Genomic DNA, 18,586 nt, shown 5'->3' with positions numbered 1-18,586 from the left:
TTCATGCTAGCGATTGTCAAACCCTGATATGGAGTTACAGGCGATGTAGGGAATATCTCAATGTTTCGTGATAGGAGCTAATTATCAGGCCTATATGTCTTTGTGGGTTTATAAAATACCAAGAATAGGAATTTTAATTTTAACCGGATAACCACAGTGAATCGGAATTAAGAATTCGGATATTCCAACCTAGTCCTAGCAAGGTAGATGGTAGACAAATAGTGCGATCAGCTTATGTCATTTTTGACAGATTTACGGAATGAAATCCAGATTCGCAGGGGGTACCATAATAAACAAAGAATGGATATTGACTGCCGCACACGTCTTTGATCAATTTTTTCCCTGGAATAAAAATGAAGATTGGAAAAAGCTATTCCTCATTGCCGTTGGTATGTAATCTCGAACCTGTTTAAATCACTTGCAGATATATATATATTTTTTATCAATATAACTACTTCGGTTCTTCATTTCTGAAGTACTTTATTATCGATTCAACCAGGCTACTCCGATCCGATAATATTTTCTAATTTCCATTGGACCAGAGTCATATCACCTTTCTTTGGCCATTTCTTTGTCCAAACCAAGGGTTCTCAAACATTTTAAAAATAAATTCACGAAACCGTCCCTTGGCAAAATTTTACCAGACTTACGGTCCCTTAAAAAATCAAATCAAAGCAACACATCCGATTTTATGGTGTTAATGTGACGCATTTATCTGACACCAACGTGCGACCAGCTGGGATATGTTTGGTTACGTTCATGCCAAGACGGCCCTAATATCGTGAATCTTAATAAACTGTTTCAAATTCATACATTCACTGGTCTTGATCCTCATAGGGCAGGGGTCGCCAACTCAAAACTGGTTGCGGGACACTTTTCGAAATTCGTAAAAGCCGCGGGCCCCATGACTTCAATATCGACATAACAATAGGCAACGCATTTTAACAACCACGTGTTGATCACTCTACGTCAGTACGGTTCTGTGCTCTCTAACATGGGCGATGGGCATAGTTACCACAAAAGAAATAATATTTTATTGAATAATTTCATTCTATTTTGAACTGTGAGCTGCACACGACACCTGACAACACTCTTCAGCAACTAAAGCAGGGGTGGCCAACCTTGTTGCTCTATTCACGGCCGCATTTCAATTACTTATGTAGCCTACGGCCGCAAGCCGGTGAATAGTCATAATGACCAAACTTGAGGCCAGATGCCAATGCTAAACTTTCCTTGTTCATTGCCAGTGAACTCCGGACTAATCCATCTACTCATATTTATCGGCTAAGGTCTAGTATGTGCACCAAAATGGTGAGTAGTCACGGAATGAACAGCCACTGGTTTTCTAGTCGCGCCAAGCGAGAACATTTGTTCTTAGTCATGAGTGAATTTCGTCACTAATATTAGTATATGAAGAGCTTCTTGGAGGTACAGAACTTCAATATACAATTAAATAGTATATTCATATTGAAATGAACCCGAATATTTTCGGCTGACACTCGTCAGGGGTAATCGTCAGCAACTAGTAGAGAATTGGAAAGAACATTGTATATCAACGATCGTATCACAAAATATGACGTCACCAGCATGAAAGAGAGAGCGTTCAATGTACTATTTTTAGGTGGTACACGAACTCCTTTTGTTGACAGAGTTTTGGTTGGTGTATTTTGATAAAAGTTGATTCCAAGGCACACAAATGGAATTGTGAGCGGCCTCGCCCTACGATTCGAAATCGGTCGTCTCGATAATTATTCGCGCAAATCGGATTATCCAACAGATGTTTGCCGATGGCAGAATTAATGGCCTTTGATTGATCAGCATCAATTTTAAGTGGATGAGTTAAGGGTGAGCTTTTCACTGAGCCTGTTCTGATAAATCTGGGGACATGTTGGTTTATGCGGTCCTGCAGACGTCTTGACGTTCTTCCCACGTAGCCACAATCACAGTGGCACCTATATTCGTACACTACATTACTTTGTTGAAGTGCAGGAAGCATGTCTTTGCGTGTTGAAGGGAGCAGTTGTGTTGTTGTATAAATCACATTGGTGGATTGGCCCCATTTCCACCCGCTTTGAAAAACAATTGATTTCTGCTGTCAGTAAGTGTTACGACACGGTCAAAACCAATGTGATTTATACAACAACACAACTGCTCCCTTCAACACGCAAAGACATGCTTCCTGCACTTCAAAAAAGTAATGTAGTGTACGAATATAGGTGCCACTGTGATTGTGGCTACGTGGGAAGAACGTCAAAACGTCTGCAGGTCCGCATAAACCAACATGTCCCCAGATTTATCAGAACACGCTCAGTGAAAAGCTCACCCTTAATTCATCCACTTAAAATTGATGCTGACCAATCAAAGGCCATTAATTCTGCCATCGGCAAACATCTGTTGGATAATCCGATTTGTGCGAATAATTATCGAGACGACCGATTTCGAATCGTAGGGCGGGGCCGCTCACAATTCCATTTGTGTGCCCTGGAATCAACTTTTATCAAAATACACCAACCAAAACTCTGTCAACAAAAGGAGTTCGTGTACCACCTAAAAATAGTACATTGAACGCTCTCTCTTTCATGCTGGTGACGTCATATTTTGTGATACGATTGTTGATATACAATGTTCTTTCCAATTCTCTACTAGTTGCTGACGATTACCCCTGACGAGTGTCAGCCGAAAATATTCGGGTTCATTTCAATATGAATATACTATTTAATTGAATATTAGTATAGTTTCACATAATACTATGCTTTCTCATCCCAGTTGATCAGATTCACCGCGGTATAGTTGATGCAGGCAGGGTCTTCGAAAATTTAGGGAAGTGAATAATTCTGTGCTGCATCTTTGGATGGGCCAAATGTTATAAGTCCGCTTCGTTGCATGATGGTATTTCTTGACCTCCCATCAGGATTGTCGGTATTGGGGGAAAATATTGGATTCACCCAAACGTAGGCCTACCAGAAACAAATTTCCTTCGTGATAAAATAACACGACTAGAAATTGGTATTTCTTTATTATGCGGTGCATCATATTCTTCTATTGTTTGCATATGTACTGTGGGGCTCAGATTACAAATGACACTACTATATTAAAATCAAAAATCAACTTGCATTAAACCGCACGTAGCGCGAAGAAAATTTCAAGAATAATTCAAACCACTCATTAATTAGGGTGTCAATTGGTAAATTTAATTTGCATAATAACGTCAGCCAACAGATCGTAATCGAATTAAATGTCGACGGCTGCATAATATTCCTTCTACTGCCGCGGATTGGACACCCTGGATCTTGTTCTGGACCTTCTTAATCAAAGCCTGGACAAACGAATCGATATTGGGTTTAGCTAGACACAGTACTTGCTGGAAAACTATCTAGTCGTAAGGCTTGGTCTTTTGGGGAGCCTGAAGTCCGCTTTCTGAGCGTCTCGGTCTTGGCAGTGGTGGACCATTGCAAGTCAAGGTACTATATACCCATGCCTATTCATATCAGAAAATTCTTCCTTCCGCGGAATGATATTACTAGCGCCGAAGCTGCATCTGCCAGTGAGGAATAGTGGTATTGGGCACATGAGTATAGCTTAGTTTGAACAACAACAACAATATGGTTAAAGTGAAATCAATTTCAGCATTTCAAAATGCTTTACTAAGCGTTCTTCTGAAATTTCGAAATGTGACCTCGCGGGTCGCGTGTTGGTGACCCCTGTCATAGGGTGATATACCTGATTTCTGGGAGACGAATTGTTCAGACCTGTCTTAAATCTGCAGGTATAATTTCATCACTACCCTTAGTCCATCTGATTCACGAACAAGCTAACTAACGCCAAACGCTTAACGTAGCTAACGCTAAACCTTCGAGTGACAAGTCATCCCGAGTCATTGCGCATTTTGATTCGAGTCAATTCAAATTAATCGATTTTTGAAGGTGAGTCGAGTCAAGTCAAGTAACTCGATTTTTGGAGGTGACTCGAGTCGAGCCGAGCCGAGTCGAGTCGAGTCAGTTCGAGTCCATTCAAGTCAAGTACACCTCTTGCACAACTATTGAATGACTGGTCGCTTTCACAGGTCAGACCAGTGTATTGCTAACAATCCGAAAATTTACAAGATACGGCAATATGCAAGATATCGACACCCGATTGACTGGTAAATTCTTCTCTGAGTCACGAGTCAGTCCACTTTGCTGAAACGACGAATCTAATCAATTCAAGTCGTTTTTGCAAAGTCACACTGGTCGTCAACTCATACGAATAACATGACTCGAGTCTACTCAACCCTGATATATATGCATAATATATATTCATATCCTTCACATTTGTAACGTGTGGACGTTTCATTATGTTTTGAGTTGACTTTAATTTTATTTCAGGAATGACAACAGTTCCTAGTAATGGGTCTGTGATACCCGAATATATCCACATATTTGAGGCGGAAACCATCTACATCCATCCGAAATACAACAACGTTGATTTAGATTATGATGCTGCACTGGTAAGAATTTGTTACAAATGTACAATTAAAGATTGTCTAAACGTGAGCTTATAATTCATGTATAGTAGGACTGTTCGAAACTAACTTTCTCTTTAGAATTTGGCACAGTTCCAATCTGTAGAAACATTGATATAAGAGAAGAAAATTTTGTGTATATTAAATAAAATGAAATAAAATTTTACCGACTTTACCGCATTCAATTGTTAGGTTATCTAGGAAAACGGTGCATATGAAATTTGGTTTAATTCCAACCAGTTGCGAAGTAGAAAATTTCGATATGAAAAAATAGTATTTACCGCGGCAAATTCTCTGAAACATAGACCTACCTAACGTCAATACTATTTTTTTTTATCTAAAATACATCTTGGTTGAATGTGATAGACCTGCTAATCCGCACGACTGTCTACGAGAAATCAGATTTTTGAATATCCATTGAAGTACACAATTTTAGTAATATCTACATTCTATATATAATATTTACGGTGTCAATTCCTAATTTGATGCGCATAGGGCTCTCCAATGTAATGATATTCGTTTGTTACCTTCAAGTGGAGAGAGTTTTTTCTCAATATGAAATTGAACTTCCGTCAAGATCGTTTGTGCATCATTGATCATATCTTAAAGACAGCAGTTGATCAAATTACTGCGAAATGATGAGGCCTAAGTTTCATTGTTTCGAAATTGATTTATCTCTCCGATAGTTTCTAATGATGAATTATGTGATTAGGTCCGCATTGGGAAAGAATTAATACGAGGAGCAAACGGTAAGTTCACGATGGATACCAACACTACGCGCCATGGATTCGCATTCTCGCGTTACATCCGACCAGTGTGCCTTCCTTGTACGAAAGCTGGTCCTCTAGACCATGTCGACTTGTTGAAGAATTATGATAAGGAAAAATGCAATCCGAGAGGTGAGTGACACAACTATCCTGATTGACCAAACGACATGCTGTAATCTGAACCAAGGGCCCATCGCTGCTAAGTGTGATGTATAGAAGCAGCTCAGTGCTCGAACATAGCTCTAAGCAAAGGCATGACGTCGATTCGGGCCAGTTTAACACGTTTACTTTTAAATATCGCAATATCAGAATCGATATAGGGGCTTTACTTACTCGGTACCAAGTGATCAATAAACTTCCCCATTGCAGGAAAACCGATACCGCCATCTACTGTCGATGTCGGCACGTCTGTCATGGTCACTGGTTTCGGTGAGAAAAGGAATCAAGGCGAAAACAGGCATTATATTCCAAACGTTCTTCAAGAAGGGATGTTGAAGATTGTTGATCGTCAGGAGTAAGTATTTCAAGTTTGATTTTGTTTTACGCCAAAGAAAAGAAATTTCTAAAGTCATTTTCCTCTCGATACATTTAAATCGAATAACACGACACATGAGTAGAACGTGCATTGTCGGTCGAAGTAACAGCATTGGCCTAGACACCTGCTTGTGATATTTGTCAACTTATCAGGCTGTCAACCTACAGGTTGCAGAAGCAACGATATTACCCGAGTGCTAAAAATGTAACACAAATACCAGTGGTCAAAAAACGAAAAATAAAAATTTTGCCAGAACATACAGGAATCGTTTCGGGGTTTTCAAAATTTCTGATTACGATTATCACATTATTTTTGCCAGATTGACTTTGTTTTAGAAGATACCCATACCGATAAAAAAAGCCCAAATTACCTTAATTAACCTCCAAGTATTTCTCTTGGTAGGAAGTAAATTGTTTATTTTTTCACTTTTATACTGCGCATAAAAAGATAATTGACTATGAAGGACCCTCATGTGGTCATCAGGTATTCAATCAATATTAACATGGCCTGATGCGAGATCTTGATTTGTCAAAAAAAAATATGTCAAGTGTAAAAGTCTTTCAAATTTGTGACCCCGAGTCCTGACTTAACGTAATACTCAAGATCGCGCAGCCAATTTGGGGCTCTCAAACTAGGATACACGTACTGTGTCACGTAATCCCAGAGGTACACGAGAGAGTTTCCGGTGGTACGAGAGTAACTTCATTTTTCTGACACTGTCACAATTTTCTGCAACAGTGGTTTTTCCAAAACACTTCCAAGATTTAAGTTACTCGTGAAGTAGCAATAAGCTCCTCCATCGCAGAGGAATGGTGGTTGAACGTGTAAATACTAGGGATGGTGTGAACCTCTGAAAGGTTCAGGTTCGTGTGAACGCGAACCTTTTCGAAAGGTTCTGTGTGAACACGAACGTGAACCTCATGACGTCACGTGGCGTCATATTACTAATATCAACCCTATATTTCAATTAAAGGATTGCCTATACAAATGTACTGTATACACGATACCTAGCGACGAATCGGGCCACATAATGGCACAGTGCTTGAGTACATATTGACGTTTTAAACGTCGACAAATGTATCAACTGAGGTATTCAAATGATATAATAATCCCATAAAATCAATATCTTCCGTCGCTTTGCCAACAATTTCGACCTTACCGGACAATGTATTTGGCGCCTGAGTATTGCTACATGGATATTGAGCAGAATGTAAAACGGGTTTCTATACGTGCTACCGATGTTACCCCATTAACAAGTTATAAAGCAGTGGCCAACACCCCAATCTCACGGAGTTGGTTTTTATGATACAGTATACATATGAAGTCAAGATTGACCCCGTATGCGTGCTAGATTTCTACATCAGAAGACGATATCAATCTCATTGATTGGTTGAATAAGCATTAATCGCTGACTACATGCAGTGCGCTCTTGATGTTATGTGATTGCGGGTAAAGCTCACGGCAAAGAGTCACTAAATATTCACAAACGGAAAGCTGAATATTTCGAGCAAACTTTTGTAACAGTGCATGTACAATTTTTGAGATTGTCCAGGTGCATGCTCGTTCAGTGTTGATTGTTTATGCTGCCAGCACCATACATAGAGTGGTCCGCAGTTGAAATACAATAAATTTGAACCAAAGATGTTATAATGAAATGAAAATTGCAATATATACCGAAGGTTCACAGTGCTGAACCTACCAAGGTTCTGTTGTGAACGCGAACCTCAAAATTTCCGAGGTTCACACGCAGAACGCGAAAGTGAACCTCACGTTCACACCATCCCTAGTAAATACATGGTTTGTTGACTCTTGTTTTTCAATTGCGTACTTTATAGGCAATATAATTTTCTAGGGGTACACCATACATGCGCATAAGTCGAAAGGGTGCGCACAGTGATGGCTTTATTATTGGCTGGGGTGCTGGGTGAAACTCAGGGGAACGTATGTGTACGTAATCGCAGCTTATGGGGGGCTCTGTACCCCAGACCCCCCTTTCAAACATCACTATGTTTCTATAGAATTTTGCAAACATATTAGGTCAAGAGTGTGGTTACAAAGCAAATCGCCTAAAAACTGCAGGAATTAATATTTTCTGATAGTAAAATCTGACATTTGCAGTACACTAAGTAATATGGGACTTTTCTAACGAATGCAGAGAGTTGATGATTAACCCATCCGTACGGTATCATCTTTTTGATGAGCACACGCATTATCGCGGCTATTTGTCAAATGATAACGTTTGAAAAAAGCACGTAAACCCCCCGCGTTGCCCAACCCAAAAGCCACCACAAGGTACGCAGTTTAAAAAAGTTTAAGAACTCCTGAATTCGACCAACCCAAAAGTCTACGCGAAAATGTAGTGACTGTGAGGTTAAAATATTAATTGATTCTTGTCCGAAGTAAGAACGAGTTAGGGGACATTTGATACCAGATTTGCGGCGTAGAGGGCGTAGTGTAAACAGGTTTGAGAAACAGTGATCTTACCCATGCAACCAAATGCTGTCCGATAATGCTGTGTTCGATCTTGATGTTTGTATGTCTGTCTTTATATACGCTTCATCTTTATCTTTACATTTAGTGTCATTGTTTTCGTTCAGTACTGGATCTTTCTGGACTTTTGTTAAATGAGCCCAAAACGAAACGTGTTACTGTCGTGACTCGAAGCGGGTTTCTCACATCGATGACATTGTATTGCCAACAACGTCAAAATAATACTGGTACATCTTAACCCATCACACTCAGAGGTTTTCAAACAGCGGTAAACGTAACCCCCAGCCTTGCGTGCAAAAAATTTAGAGACTAAGCGAGCAACATCGTTCATTTCAGTTCTCGTCAACCTTTTTCGTCGTAGTACACCCTTTTAACGATAGCTTCAAACTCGTACACTCCTGACCAAATAATACACCGATTCTAGAGAAAGACTAATGCAGAGGCTCCTAATCTTGTTGATATACACTGCCATATTTCCAATAAATTCGCACTATACGGCCGCATTCCAATGGAGAATCATGATAGCCCATCTGGACGAGAAATACTCACGGTAAATTGGCTATTGGGAATTGCGGAGAGTCCTTGTGGTGTTCCATGCGATCGCTGATTTCTAGAAATATGCCTGGCGTATACCGGTTTCTAATTGTAGAAGAAAAACATCCCAACAGGCCTAATAATGCCCTAAAATTGCGAGAATGAATGTTATTAAAAGTTAGAGGGATTCAGTTTCCCATCCTCGTGAATGAATTTTGTCGATAAGATTGATAGTTTCACATATTACTGTCAAATATCCATCCATTCTCAGTACACGTCATCAAATGAACTGGTAGAGCTGATGGAGGGCTTGTCTTAGAAAATTTGGCGCACAAAAGTATTGATGATTCATCTTCTAGTTTCTATTATTCACTTTGTTGCATTTTGTTATTTCTAGATCTTCCATCATGATTGTCGTTATAGTAAAGATATTTCATAGATCGCTCAAACATGGAAAGCCTTCATTCGTGAGACGTGCACGATTCTAAATTGGTATTTCTTTTTGAGGTCCCTCATTTCCCTCTGCGGTTCGCATTTGCACGTCGGGGCTCAGATTACAGCGACACTATTATAATAATAACGAAAATCCCAGTAACCATGAATCTCACAATCTACCAATCTCTACCAATAAAGGCTCGAGGTTACCGGACCACCATCTAACACAGTGGTTCTCAAACTCGACCCTTGAGTTCTCCTTGCTACATTCCTGAGATTATGTGCACTGCGCTATTTATAAGCGTCCCGCAGGAAGTACCAATAAAAAATATCTGAGCTATTGCGACTGTTGCCTCGACATTCATTAAAGACAGATATTGCAAGCTGCACGCCTATTAACTCAGAAGCCTACACGTGACATGCGGCCCCTGAGGTCTTACTTTGAGGCCCGCGAAATATTTGAGATTTCGGAAGAACGCTGTAATGTTGAATTTGATTTCAGTTTAAATTATTTTTGTTGTTTTTTAAAATAAGCTATTAATTTCTGCATAATATCTCTATTCCTCACTAGCTAATACGGTTTCAGCGATGGTAACAGCATTCCATGGATGAAGAAATGTCTGATATGAATGGGCCTATTGCCTTGACGTGCAATGGCCTAGACCAGGGTTTCTCAACCTTTATTTGACCGTAGCCCATTATCCGGTTTGAAAATGTTCCGTGGCCCACCTCCTATCCTACGGCCATAGTGCCGTTCAACGCGTGATATTCGTGAGCGCCTATAAATCTTTTTCTCCAAAATATGCGCATTTTTCTATTACCAATCACATTTAAATGTGGACATTTAGGAGCATGAAATCGCGCGAAGTGCGACGGGAATTTTAAAGTTGAATAAATCTCCTTCAGCGAACGACCAACGAAATAATTTTGGGTCCCTTGGAGCTTCTCCAATTGGGGGTTTGAAGTGCGGCAGTTACTGTCCTGGTAGATCGTACGCTTATAACTCTGGTGTATTATGACCGTCCGGTGTTCCACTCACGTCGCCATATCCAATGATCTACTCACCGCATCCACTGTGTGATTGGGGTCTTAGCTCCACTATTGGGGTGAATGATATACCCGTTCTTGGCCAGCTTCATACAATTCATTGATGAATGGGTGGAATGGAGAACGATTTTCTTAATATGCCAGCGGTGCAATGTACATAGTATGTCTTGTACCTACTGAATTGGCGATGTCAGAACATCCAATCCAGTGACAAAATCAATTCATGTGACTCTGACAGTATTGTAAAATTGTTTCAAGGCCGGACATTTCAAACCGACTCCAAAGATTACTGTGCTGGGCTAAATCCTCAATCCATTACGACTCATTGCGGTGACGGCGTATACTTCCACAGGAAGTTGATAATTGATATTAATAAATTGCAATTATGGCTATTTTATGACAATAACATGACCTGCGGAGGTCTACATCAAATGCACTACAGTCCGAGTTTGATGCACACCCTTTTCAACTGCTGGTAGCCGTAGGTTGTCATCAGGGCTGTGGAGTCGGAGGCGTCGGAGACGAAGTTGGCTAATTTCCGTTTAATGGAGTCGGAGGCGGTGTCTCTTTTAGCACGCATTGGAGTCGGAGGCGGAGTCGTGAAAACTATAGTGGTTGGAGTCGGAGTCGTGGAATAAATACAGAGTGGAGTCGTAGTCGGAGTTTGTGAAAATGACTCTGACTCCGACTCGAACTTCTTAATTATGATAATATTTGCTTTAAATTTAAACTACTAATAGTAACTAAAATAGGATTTTTATGTATCATCAATCAATATTGTTAGTAACGATATGGATCAGGAGAGGCCAATCCGTGGCCGCGGGCCAAAATAGCCCACGAGAAGGTTTTGTGTGGCCTGCGAGGTAATTCTCGAAATTAGTTATAACATCAGGTTAAATTGCAAGACCAACTAAAATTTGATTAGTCGGACCGCGAAATTTGATGATCACTAAAACATCAGTTCCGATGCAATGGCCAGTGGCCAGCCACATTTATCGCATCAGATCTCCGTATATGACCATAAAGTAGAATATTTCGTAGAAGATTTATTTGACTTGAAATTTTTCTTAGCACTTCGCATGATTTATTGTCACTCGATTTCTTGCATTTAGTATTGGAGTGACCTACTGAAAATTATAAATACGCGTAATTTACAGGATTATGAGTCTAACTATATTCGCAATTAGGAGATAACATGTCGTCCAACATGCGACTTCGCTCGTGCGCTCGCAGCGAGATCGACTGCAATGTAACATTTGTACAAAATCATAGAGCCATGTTCTCCGATACCTTCGATATTGCTATATCTAAAAGACAAATAATCCTGTCCTTGCCATATGAGCCCAGTGGTATACAGAGGCGACCCCTGATATATGCAAGTACCATATTTATTGATCGAATTCATTTATTACCTTTGAAACAATTTCGCGGTTCACGCGACCAGGACATGAATGCACACTGCACATTTGCACATAGAGTTTTCATGACATAATTGTGATCCATTTTAAAGCGCATTAATATAAGTCTTGTTTTCAACGTTACCTAATTCCGTTCGCTCCTATCGGACGACTAAAAAAGGTGATCAACATTCAAGTAGCCGCGCAATGGTTCGTAAAGTTCGTGTGGCACTTTGGCCGAAAAGGTTGGGTAACCCTGCTATAGATAAATTCGAATATTATTTGCAAATTACAATTCAGTTTCGGGCGCTCGTCGCCGTCCTTTAAAAATTTACTTCGGCTGGTAATCGCTCACTTACCAGTCCAATAAAATAAATTTTTTCTGTAACGGTGAAAAAACCGTCACGTTTTTTTCGTGACATGCATCAGGTAAATCTATTCAGTCGAGCTCGATTCAAAATTTGCATAGGTGCTGAAGCAAAGTTGATATCACGCATATCACCATGCAATATGATAATTCGCTGTACGCAACATCGGAACACTTGAAGTTGAATAATCAGAGAGAAAACCCAACTTGGTGACGGCTGTATGGCAATGCTGTTTTCAAACCTACATTAATTTCCTGATCATAGGTGAGAAATGAAGGACTCCCTTTGATGTGACATTCCTAATTACAAATTAAATTGTAATTGCAAAATCCCACTGGCTAGTAACACAACTTTATGTTACCGCCGAAGCCTTTGAGAATTGAATACATGGTAAGGTTAACCAAATCGGTTAACGATGGTCCGTGCTGATGAAGTGTTTTTCACGGCATGGAGCAACTGATTGAACAGCCCGTCACTGCCAGTAATAGGGATGTCTACTCTCGCACGTGCTGCACTGATTCATTGGAATGCCGTGTTACTAAATAATATGTAATTAATCCGCAAGTTTACTGCTGTCTACGACTGTTGGTTTTGCTGTAAAATGCACATAATATTGACCTCAAGTTTTAAAAAAAAACATCGTAACTACGGCTCTACTAAGGGAAAGAAAATCAAAAATATACAGCTCGCAAAAGGTTGCCGAACCCTGTAGCTACGCGGAAGTGTCAAATTCTAAACTGTCGTTTTTCACGGTGTCGGATGCGCAAACGTTACCAATGGTCTTGACTAGAGGGGTCGTTGTAGCATCACACCAGTGTTTACGCAGAAACACGACGAATCCAATGTATACCTTTCTTTGATTTTGTACCGCCATGAGGTCACGAATCTTTAACTGTGATTTAACATCGATGTATGGCTCTTCGGGAATTAGCCTACAATTGAAAATTTACGGTCAATGTGGCTGTTTTCCGAAAAAGGTGCCCGACCCCTAACCATAGGTGTAGCCTACGATACCCTTGCTTGAAAATCACTATTATATCTGTCACTGTGACAACTTTCTGCGCCAGCGATTTTAACGTTGATGTCCCATGAGAGTAAGCGTTCAGGGCAAGGGTGGTCAATCCGTCGCCCGCAAGAAGGCTCCGATACGTATGCAACGTAATTTTCGAAATTAATAATTATTTTTCGTGCATGTAAATCTTTCGTAAAATATAATTGCGTCACAATACCAAACTTCGTTACAATGCAACGTTCGATGCTGATTTTTTAGGGTTCCATGGCCACGAGCAGACATAAATTGACATTTTTGCAATCAGTACAGCGGCAGTTTTCGATTGCTACCCGTTTAATCAAAATTAATGCTCGGCAAGCTGGTGAAAAATTGCCGTCAAAATGCTTTTAGCTAAATGGAAATTGTGACGTAGAAAAATTTCACTGAAGCGTGAGATTTGATTGCATCCACACCATATAGGACACTATAGTCAAACTATAGAATACTAACCTACTATAGATACGCAACTCTCGGGGGTTACGCTTGGGCAAACAGTATGTCTTCTTGCTGAGTACTCTAAAAGTGGCATGATTGACATTGCTATAGCAGGCGACTCGAGCGCTGAAATTTAATATGATTGATATTAATCGAAAGCTAGTGTTGCACTGATTTCGAAAATACAAATTCATATCTTGTCAGGGAAATGGAAACACCCTGAAACTGCCGTTAAAGTCGGAACATAGGAATTGCTCCAACAATGGCGGCGCCGCAACAAAATGAACATAACAATGGCCGATTTCGTCAGGCTATTGGTTGGAATAATGCCGATTTTCGGACTTTCAGGGCTGTTTCGAGGTGGTTCCATTGCTCTGACAGAATTTTAATCTGTATTGTCGGAATCAGCGCGACAATAGTTTTCGATCAAAACCAGTTTTATTAATTTTCCGCGCTCTGGTCGCGAGTTATAGCACTACCAATTTTCCTGCTTTTTATAAATTGCTTTCCCGAGCGTAGCGTCGGGGTTGCGTATCTATCCGTAGATTGGTAATCCAGAGTCAACTTGTGTCGCGGGCCGGACTAGTCAAATGATTGTAAAATGTGGCCTTAAAATCCATATCCTTGTTTTCACTTGAATACCTTATTACCAAGCCAATACATGTGATATTATATTACAATATATTACAATCAAGGGCCTCCATTCTAGCAACACCTTTATTCGGAACTAATGTGATTGGCAGAAGTAGGATGATACAGTTATAATCCCCTAAAATAGTGGCTTTAGCGACGATATAAATTTGCATATTTCTATGTTTCCTCGTTTTAGTCGGAAATTCGTTCGTTTAGATTAAATCGCGATTCGGGTTTCTGTGGAAGCCGGGGACCTTTTGAGTTAAAACGGATGCAGCAGTGTGAAGCCAAATATTTGAATCATATTTTGTGACAACCTGCGTATAACGGTTTCGCATTGACGTTTTCGCTTATATGTGAACAATTATTTTTTGGTTCATTTTTTAAAAAAACTTGCGACCTCAGTGTGCACATTTTGCCTTTCTGGAGTTGGATGTCGATGCCAGCGACTTGGTTCCCTATGGTGACTAGAGTGAGCCCATAACACCGCTGTAGGGTGGTAATAATGTGGCCTATGAGCAATGAACATACTCAACATTTGCTGTCTTGAGGGATTAATTGATGAAAGTATTCAAAACTCTAAGCATTTGCTAGATATGTGCTGGATAAATACAAGTATATTTTCATTTCCCCGACATTCCTTCGCGGTCCGGATGAAATCGTCTGGCGGGCCGGATGCGGCCCAAGAGCCGTATGTTTGACACCCGTGTTTTACAGGTTAACAGCGCCCATTTTCCACTGACCTCTTTATTAATATTTTAATTATTTCAATTTGATCCAATCGGCTTTTGCTGCATTAGGGATTCGTTATATCATAACGTTATGAATTGCTCTCAGGTGCGCTGCAAGCGTTTCGGTTATTCAACTTCAGACCTCCGAAGCAAGATTCACCAAACGGATGTTCTGTGCCACTAGCGCCAATGGAAGCACTAACGTGGATGCTTGTCAAGGGGATAGTGGCGGCCCTGTCCTTAAAAAGGTAATGTAGAAAAAAGCGTGTCAAAAGCAGGGAACAAGGCGACTTGTGACATATACAGCTATGGTTTGTCGTGAGTTGCTGTAGGCTACCACTCTCAGGGCCACTCGGCCAGGCATGGTAAGCGAACCAGTGCCTCACCTGTCGCCATAGAAAATGAACGCAACTAACCGACAATAGGTTTGACGTACAATTATTATATTGGTAGGTGGCTACTGGTAAATGAATATGAATGGCCATTATTGCAATCGTAATCGAGGAATTTGCCAATTTACTTCAACAATTGGGGCGAAAGGAGAGGTGAGGCATAGACGAATCACGACTCGCCTATAAGATCAAAATTCATCATCAACCAAGCTGCTATTTGGTAATAATTGAATGCTGTCGTCTCACGGATTCCAAAAATACTGTTATCACTACTGGTAACGTGAATTATTACTGATATTAGCCTAATGTGACGGCACCTTAATCTACTGAAAATTCACATGGGAATTTATAATCTGTTGCGTTGCGTATAAAAGAACTAGCATTGAAACTAGACTTATTGAGGCACGAATTAATATAACCCATCGACTATTGGCTTAAGAATCTGACAATCGAAGAATATAGAAACAATGCGCTATCAGCTATCGACTTGAACCGAGCCGATGGTGGTGCATTTTGACCCGAGGCCAAGTCAATAAATTTTCAAAGATGACTAGAGTCAAGTTAGATCACTTTATTTTTGTAGGTGACTCGACTCAAGTCAAGTCAAGTCATGATTAAAGTAAATGTATTTTACAAGATGTGTGAAGCATAGATTGAGTCGAATATAATGTTGGCAATGCACGCAAAAGAACACTGTATCGCTCACACATTAATGCCAAAGTACGAATGTAGCCAGACTTTATCACCTCAGTCCATAACTATCAGTCAAAATAGAGGATAGAGTACGAAACCTCAGAAAGTTGAACCAAGTTTATATGAGCAATACCAAAACATAAGATACAATTCAGGCCTGCACCCAGTGTCAACAAGTGAAAGCCATCCGAACATATACCTTCGCTTTAAATATGACGAAAAGATTCTTTAAATTGATCACTGTGAAATCTATAGAACAGAAGTATACGTTTCTGTAGATTATTGAACATGGACATATTACTGTGTTGGTGTACGGAAGGTCTAAGGTTTGTGATCAATATATTTGTGACATATGAATGGAGGCTAATTGTTACGTGACTGGTTACTCTTACGGGCCACATACGTACCTGCGTACATACTTGCATATGTTCACACCGCGAGTAAAAAGGTTCAGGGCTTGAATGAGTTGATCACAGCAAATATTTAGGGTTCACCTAATCTGAAAACGAAGAAAAAAGCTGCTGTAGATGACTCGTATAACGACGAGGAAGTCACATTTTCACGTCAGATTACGCCACTTTGACCAAACAATATGTAGCCTACCTCACAGAGCCCAGTTTTCCAACCGAGAAAGACGACATATAAACGAGTGATTTCATACTACACTCTGGTCTATGATGAATAAAATAAAAGAAGACCAGTCTTTACATGTAATCGGTAAGAGTTTACCTTTTTTCAGTCAACTTTCGAGGAAGATCAAAAACAACCCGCTTTCACGTGCATTACGTTCAGATTAGTTGAATATATGCCGTGGTAACATTTTCGCCTGCTTCGTACGTTCTCGCCGCCCAATCACACCCGTCGTTATTTTTTCCCTGTTTCTCAAAATCGCCGACTGTGGGGCGATATCGTTCACGTTGCGAAGCATTGCTATAGTCTTTAATGACTTGAAATTGACTCGTAAGTTTTGCTCCGAGTCACGAGTCAATCCACATTTCTGAAGCGTACATGCTTGGTGTTGTTTGTTCTCTTTATCCATGTTATTATCGGTGGCGAGTAACCTAGTAGTACGCTATATAGCTGGAACAACAATTATTTGTAGATTGGACATTTCAATTCCAGGGGTTCTTAACCAGGGTCCGTCCGGTCCATCTGGGTATGAAGCACCACATCGGTGTGTGCGAGATGCATTGTGGAATTAGGCCTATATGCTGTGGAATATTTTCTTGGACAATTTATTCAACTAGAAAATAGTCTACGCACGATTTTACGTGAATTGGCATTCTGATTTTAATATAGGTACTATCAGAAATTGTGTTAAATGGACGAGGCTGTAGGAGAAATCTCATTGGAAGCACAACGGGTACGATCGCTAAAAAGGTTAAGATGCAATGCTATTACTATGGCTCAATAATGAATATATTTAAGTTGTTATTGATATGTTCCAATAATAATCGAAGGCAAAATTGAACGCCTATTTAATTTGACTTTGGCAATGACAGTAACAATACCCAATACTTAACACGACTATTTCAAAACCAGGATTACACTGTAAAAACTTAACTTATCGGTTGACATGTTTACACCTGGTACCTCTTATTATAGGTCCGTCATGTAAAACCAGACGACAGGTTCAGTTCTACTTGTTGCCTAACATGTTTCTGCCTGTCATGTAATCTCGAAACCACGTCTTACCTGAGGCTTTAATTGACCTTTCACCTTGGATCGACTGGCACAAAATCTGTAGCCAGGATATGAATCAAAATAACCAATTCAGATTTGGGTCAATAATGTATATTGAGAACAAATGCAACGAAACAAGAAATATTATTACAATGGCTGAAGTTTCTGAAAATATGCAACGAAACAAGAATTATCATAAAAGTGTAAGCCACAGAAGTACCTCACGTCATGAAGTTTTGGAAAATATGTAATGAAACGAAAATTAGATTAACAGTGTGAGCCACAGAAGTAGGCTACCTAACAATATGAAATATGTAATGAAACAAGAATTATTATATCAGCTAAAAATATTGACCGATCCTGCATGAATCATATCAATACAAACAGCCACAGTGTATCTAACGTTAGACTGTTTCGGAACGTATGTAATGCAACAAGAATTATTCTGCCGGCTAAAATATCACCCCGTCCTTGAAAAATCAATCAAATTAATTTACCACAAACAGCTCAAGTCTCTAACGTTGGAAAGTTTCGGAACGCATGTACAAAACAAGAATTACGACAACGGCTGAAAGCATTGACTAGTCCTTAATGAATTAAACAACTACAAACATATACACAGTGTACCTAACGTTAGACAGTTTCGGAATGTATGTAATGAAACAATAATTAATATAACGGCTAAAAATATTGACCGGCCGTCCGGCCCTCCATGAATTAATTTAATACAAATTGCCACAGTGTAAGCCGTCGAGCACATAATGTTTTGAAGTTTTGGACATATGTGATAAATCAATATTTATTATACCGGCTAAATAATTGAGCCATCTTTAATAATTCAATCACATTAATTTACCACAAACAGCTCAAGTCCCCAGCGTTAGAAAGTTTCGG

At 39.9% G+C, this 18,586-nt stretch overlaps 1 protein-coding gene across 6 annotated transcripts in view; it reads left to right on the top strand.

The window, feature by feature from the left end:
• Nucleotides 1–18,586, top strand: part of LOC145442780 (uncharacterized) — a 290,597-nt gene that overhangs the window by 223,610 nt on the left and 48,401 nt on the right. For all 6 annotated transcript variants that reach the window (XM_080320766.1, XM_080320768.1, XM_080320767.1 and 3 more), the window contains 5 exons: nt 251–389; nt 4,365–4,486; nt 5,214–5,400; nt 5,638–5,782; nt 15,031–15,172. In XM_080320766.1, coding sequence (XP_080176892.1) covers nt 251–389; nt 4,365–4,486; nt 5,214–5,400; nt 5,638–5,782; nt 15,031–15,172 — 735 coding nt within the window. The remainder of the gene's footprint in view (nt 1–250; nt 390–4,364; nt 4,487–5,213; nt 5,401–5,637; nt 5,783–15,030; nt 15,173–18,586) is intronic.

The sequence above is a fragment of the Botryllus schlosseri genome, chromosome 7 (genome assembly GCF_051294905.1).
Source record: "Botryllus schlosseri isolate E-star chromosome 7, Bs_hap1, whole genome shotgun sequence".
Taxonomy (NCBI): Eukaryota; Metazoa; Chordata; class Ascidiacea; order Stolidobranchia; family Styelidae; genus Botryllus; species Botryllus schlosseri.
This window is presented reverse-complemented; position numbering and strand designations above follow the sequence as displayed.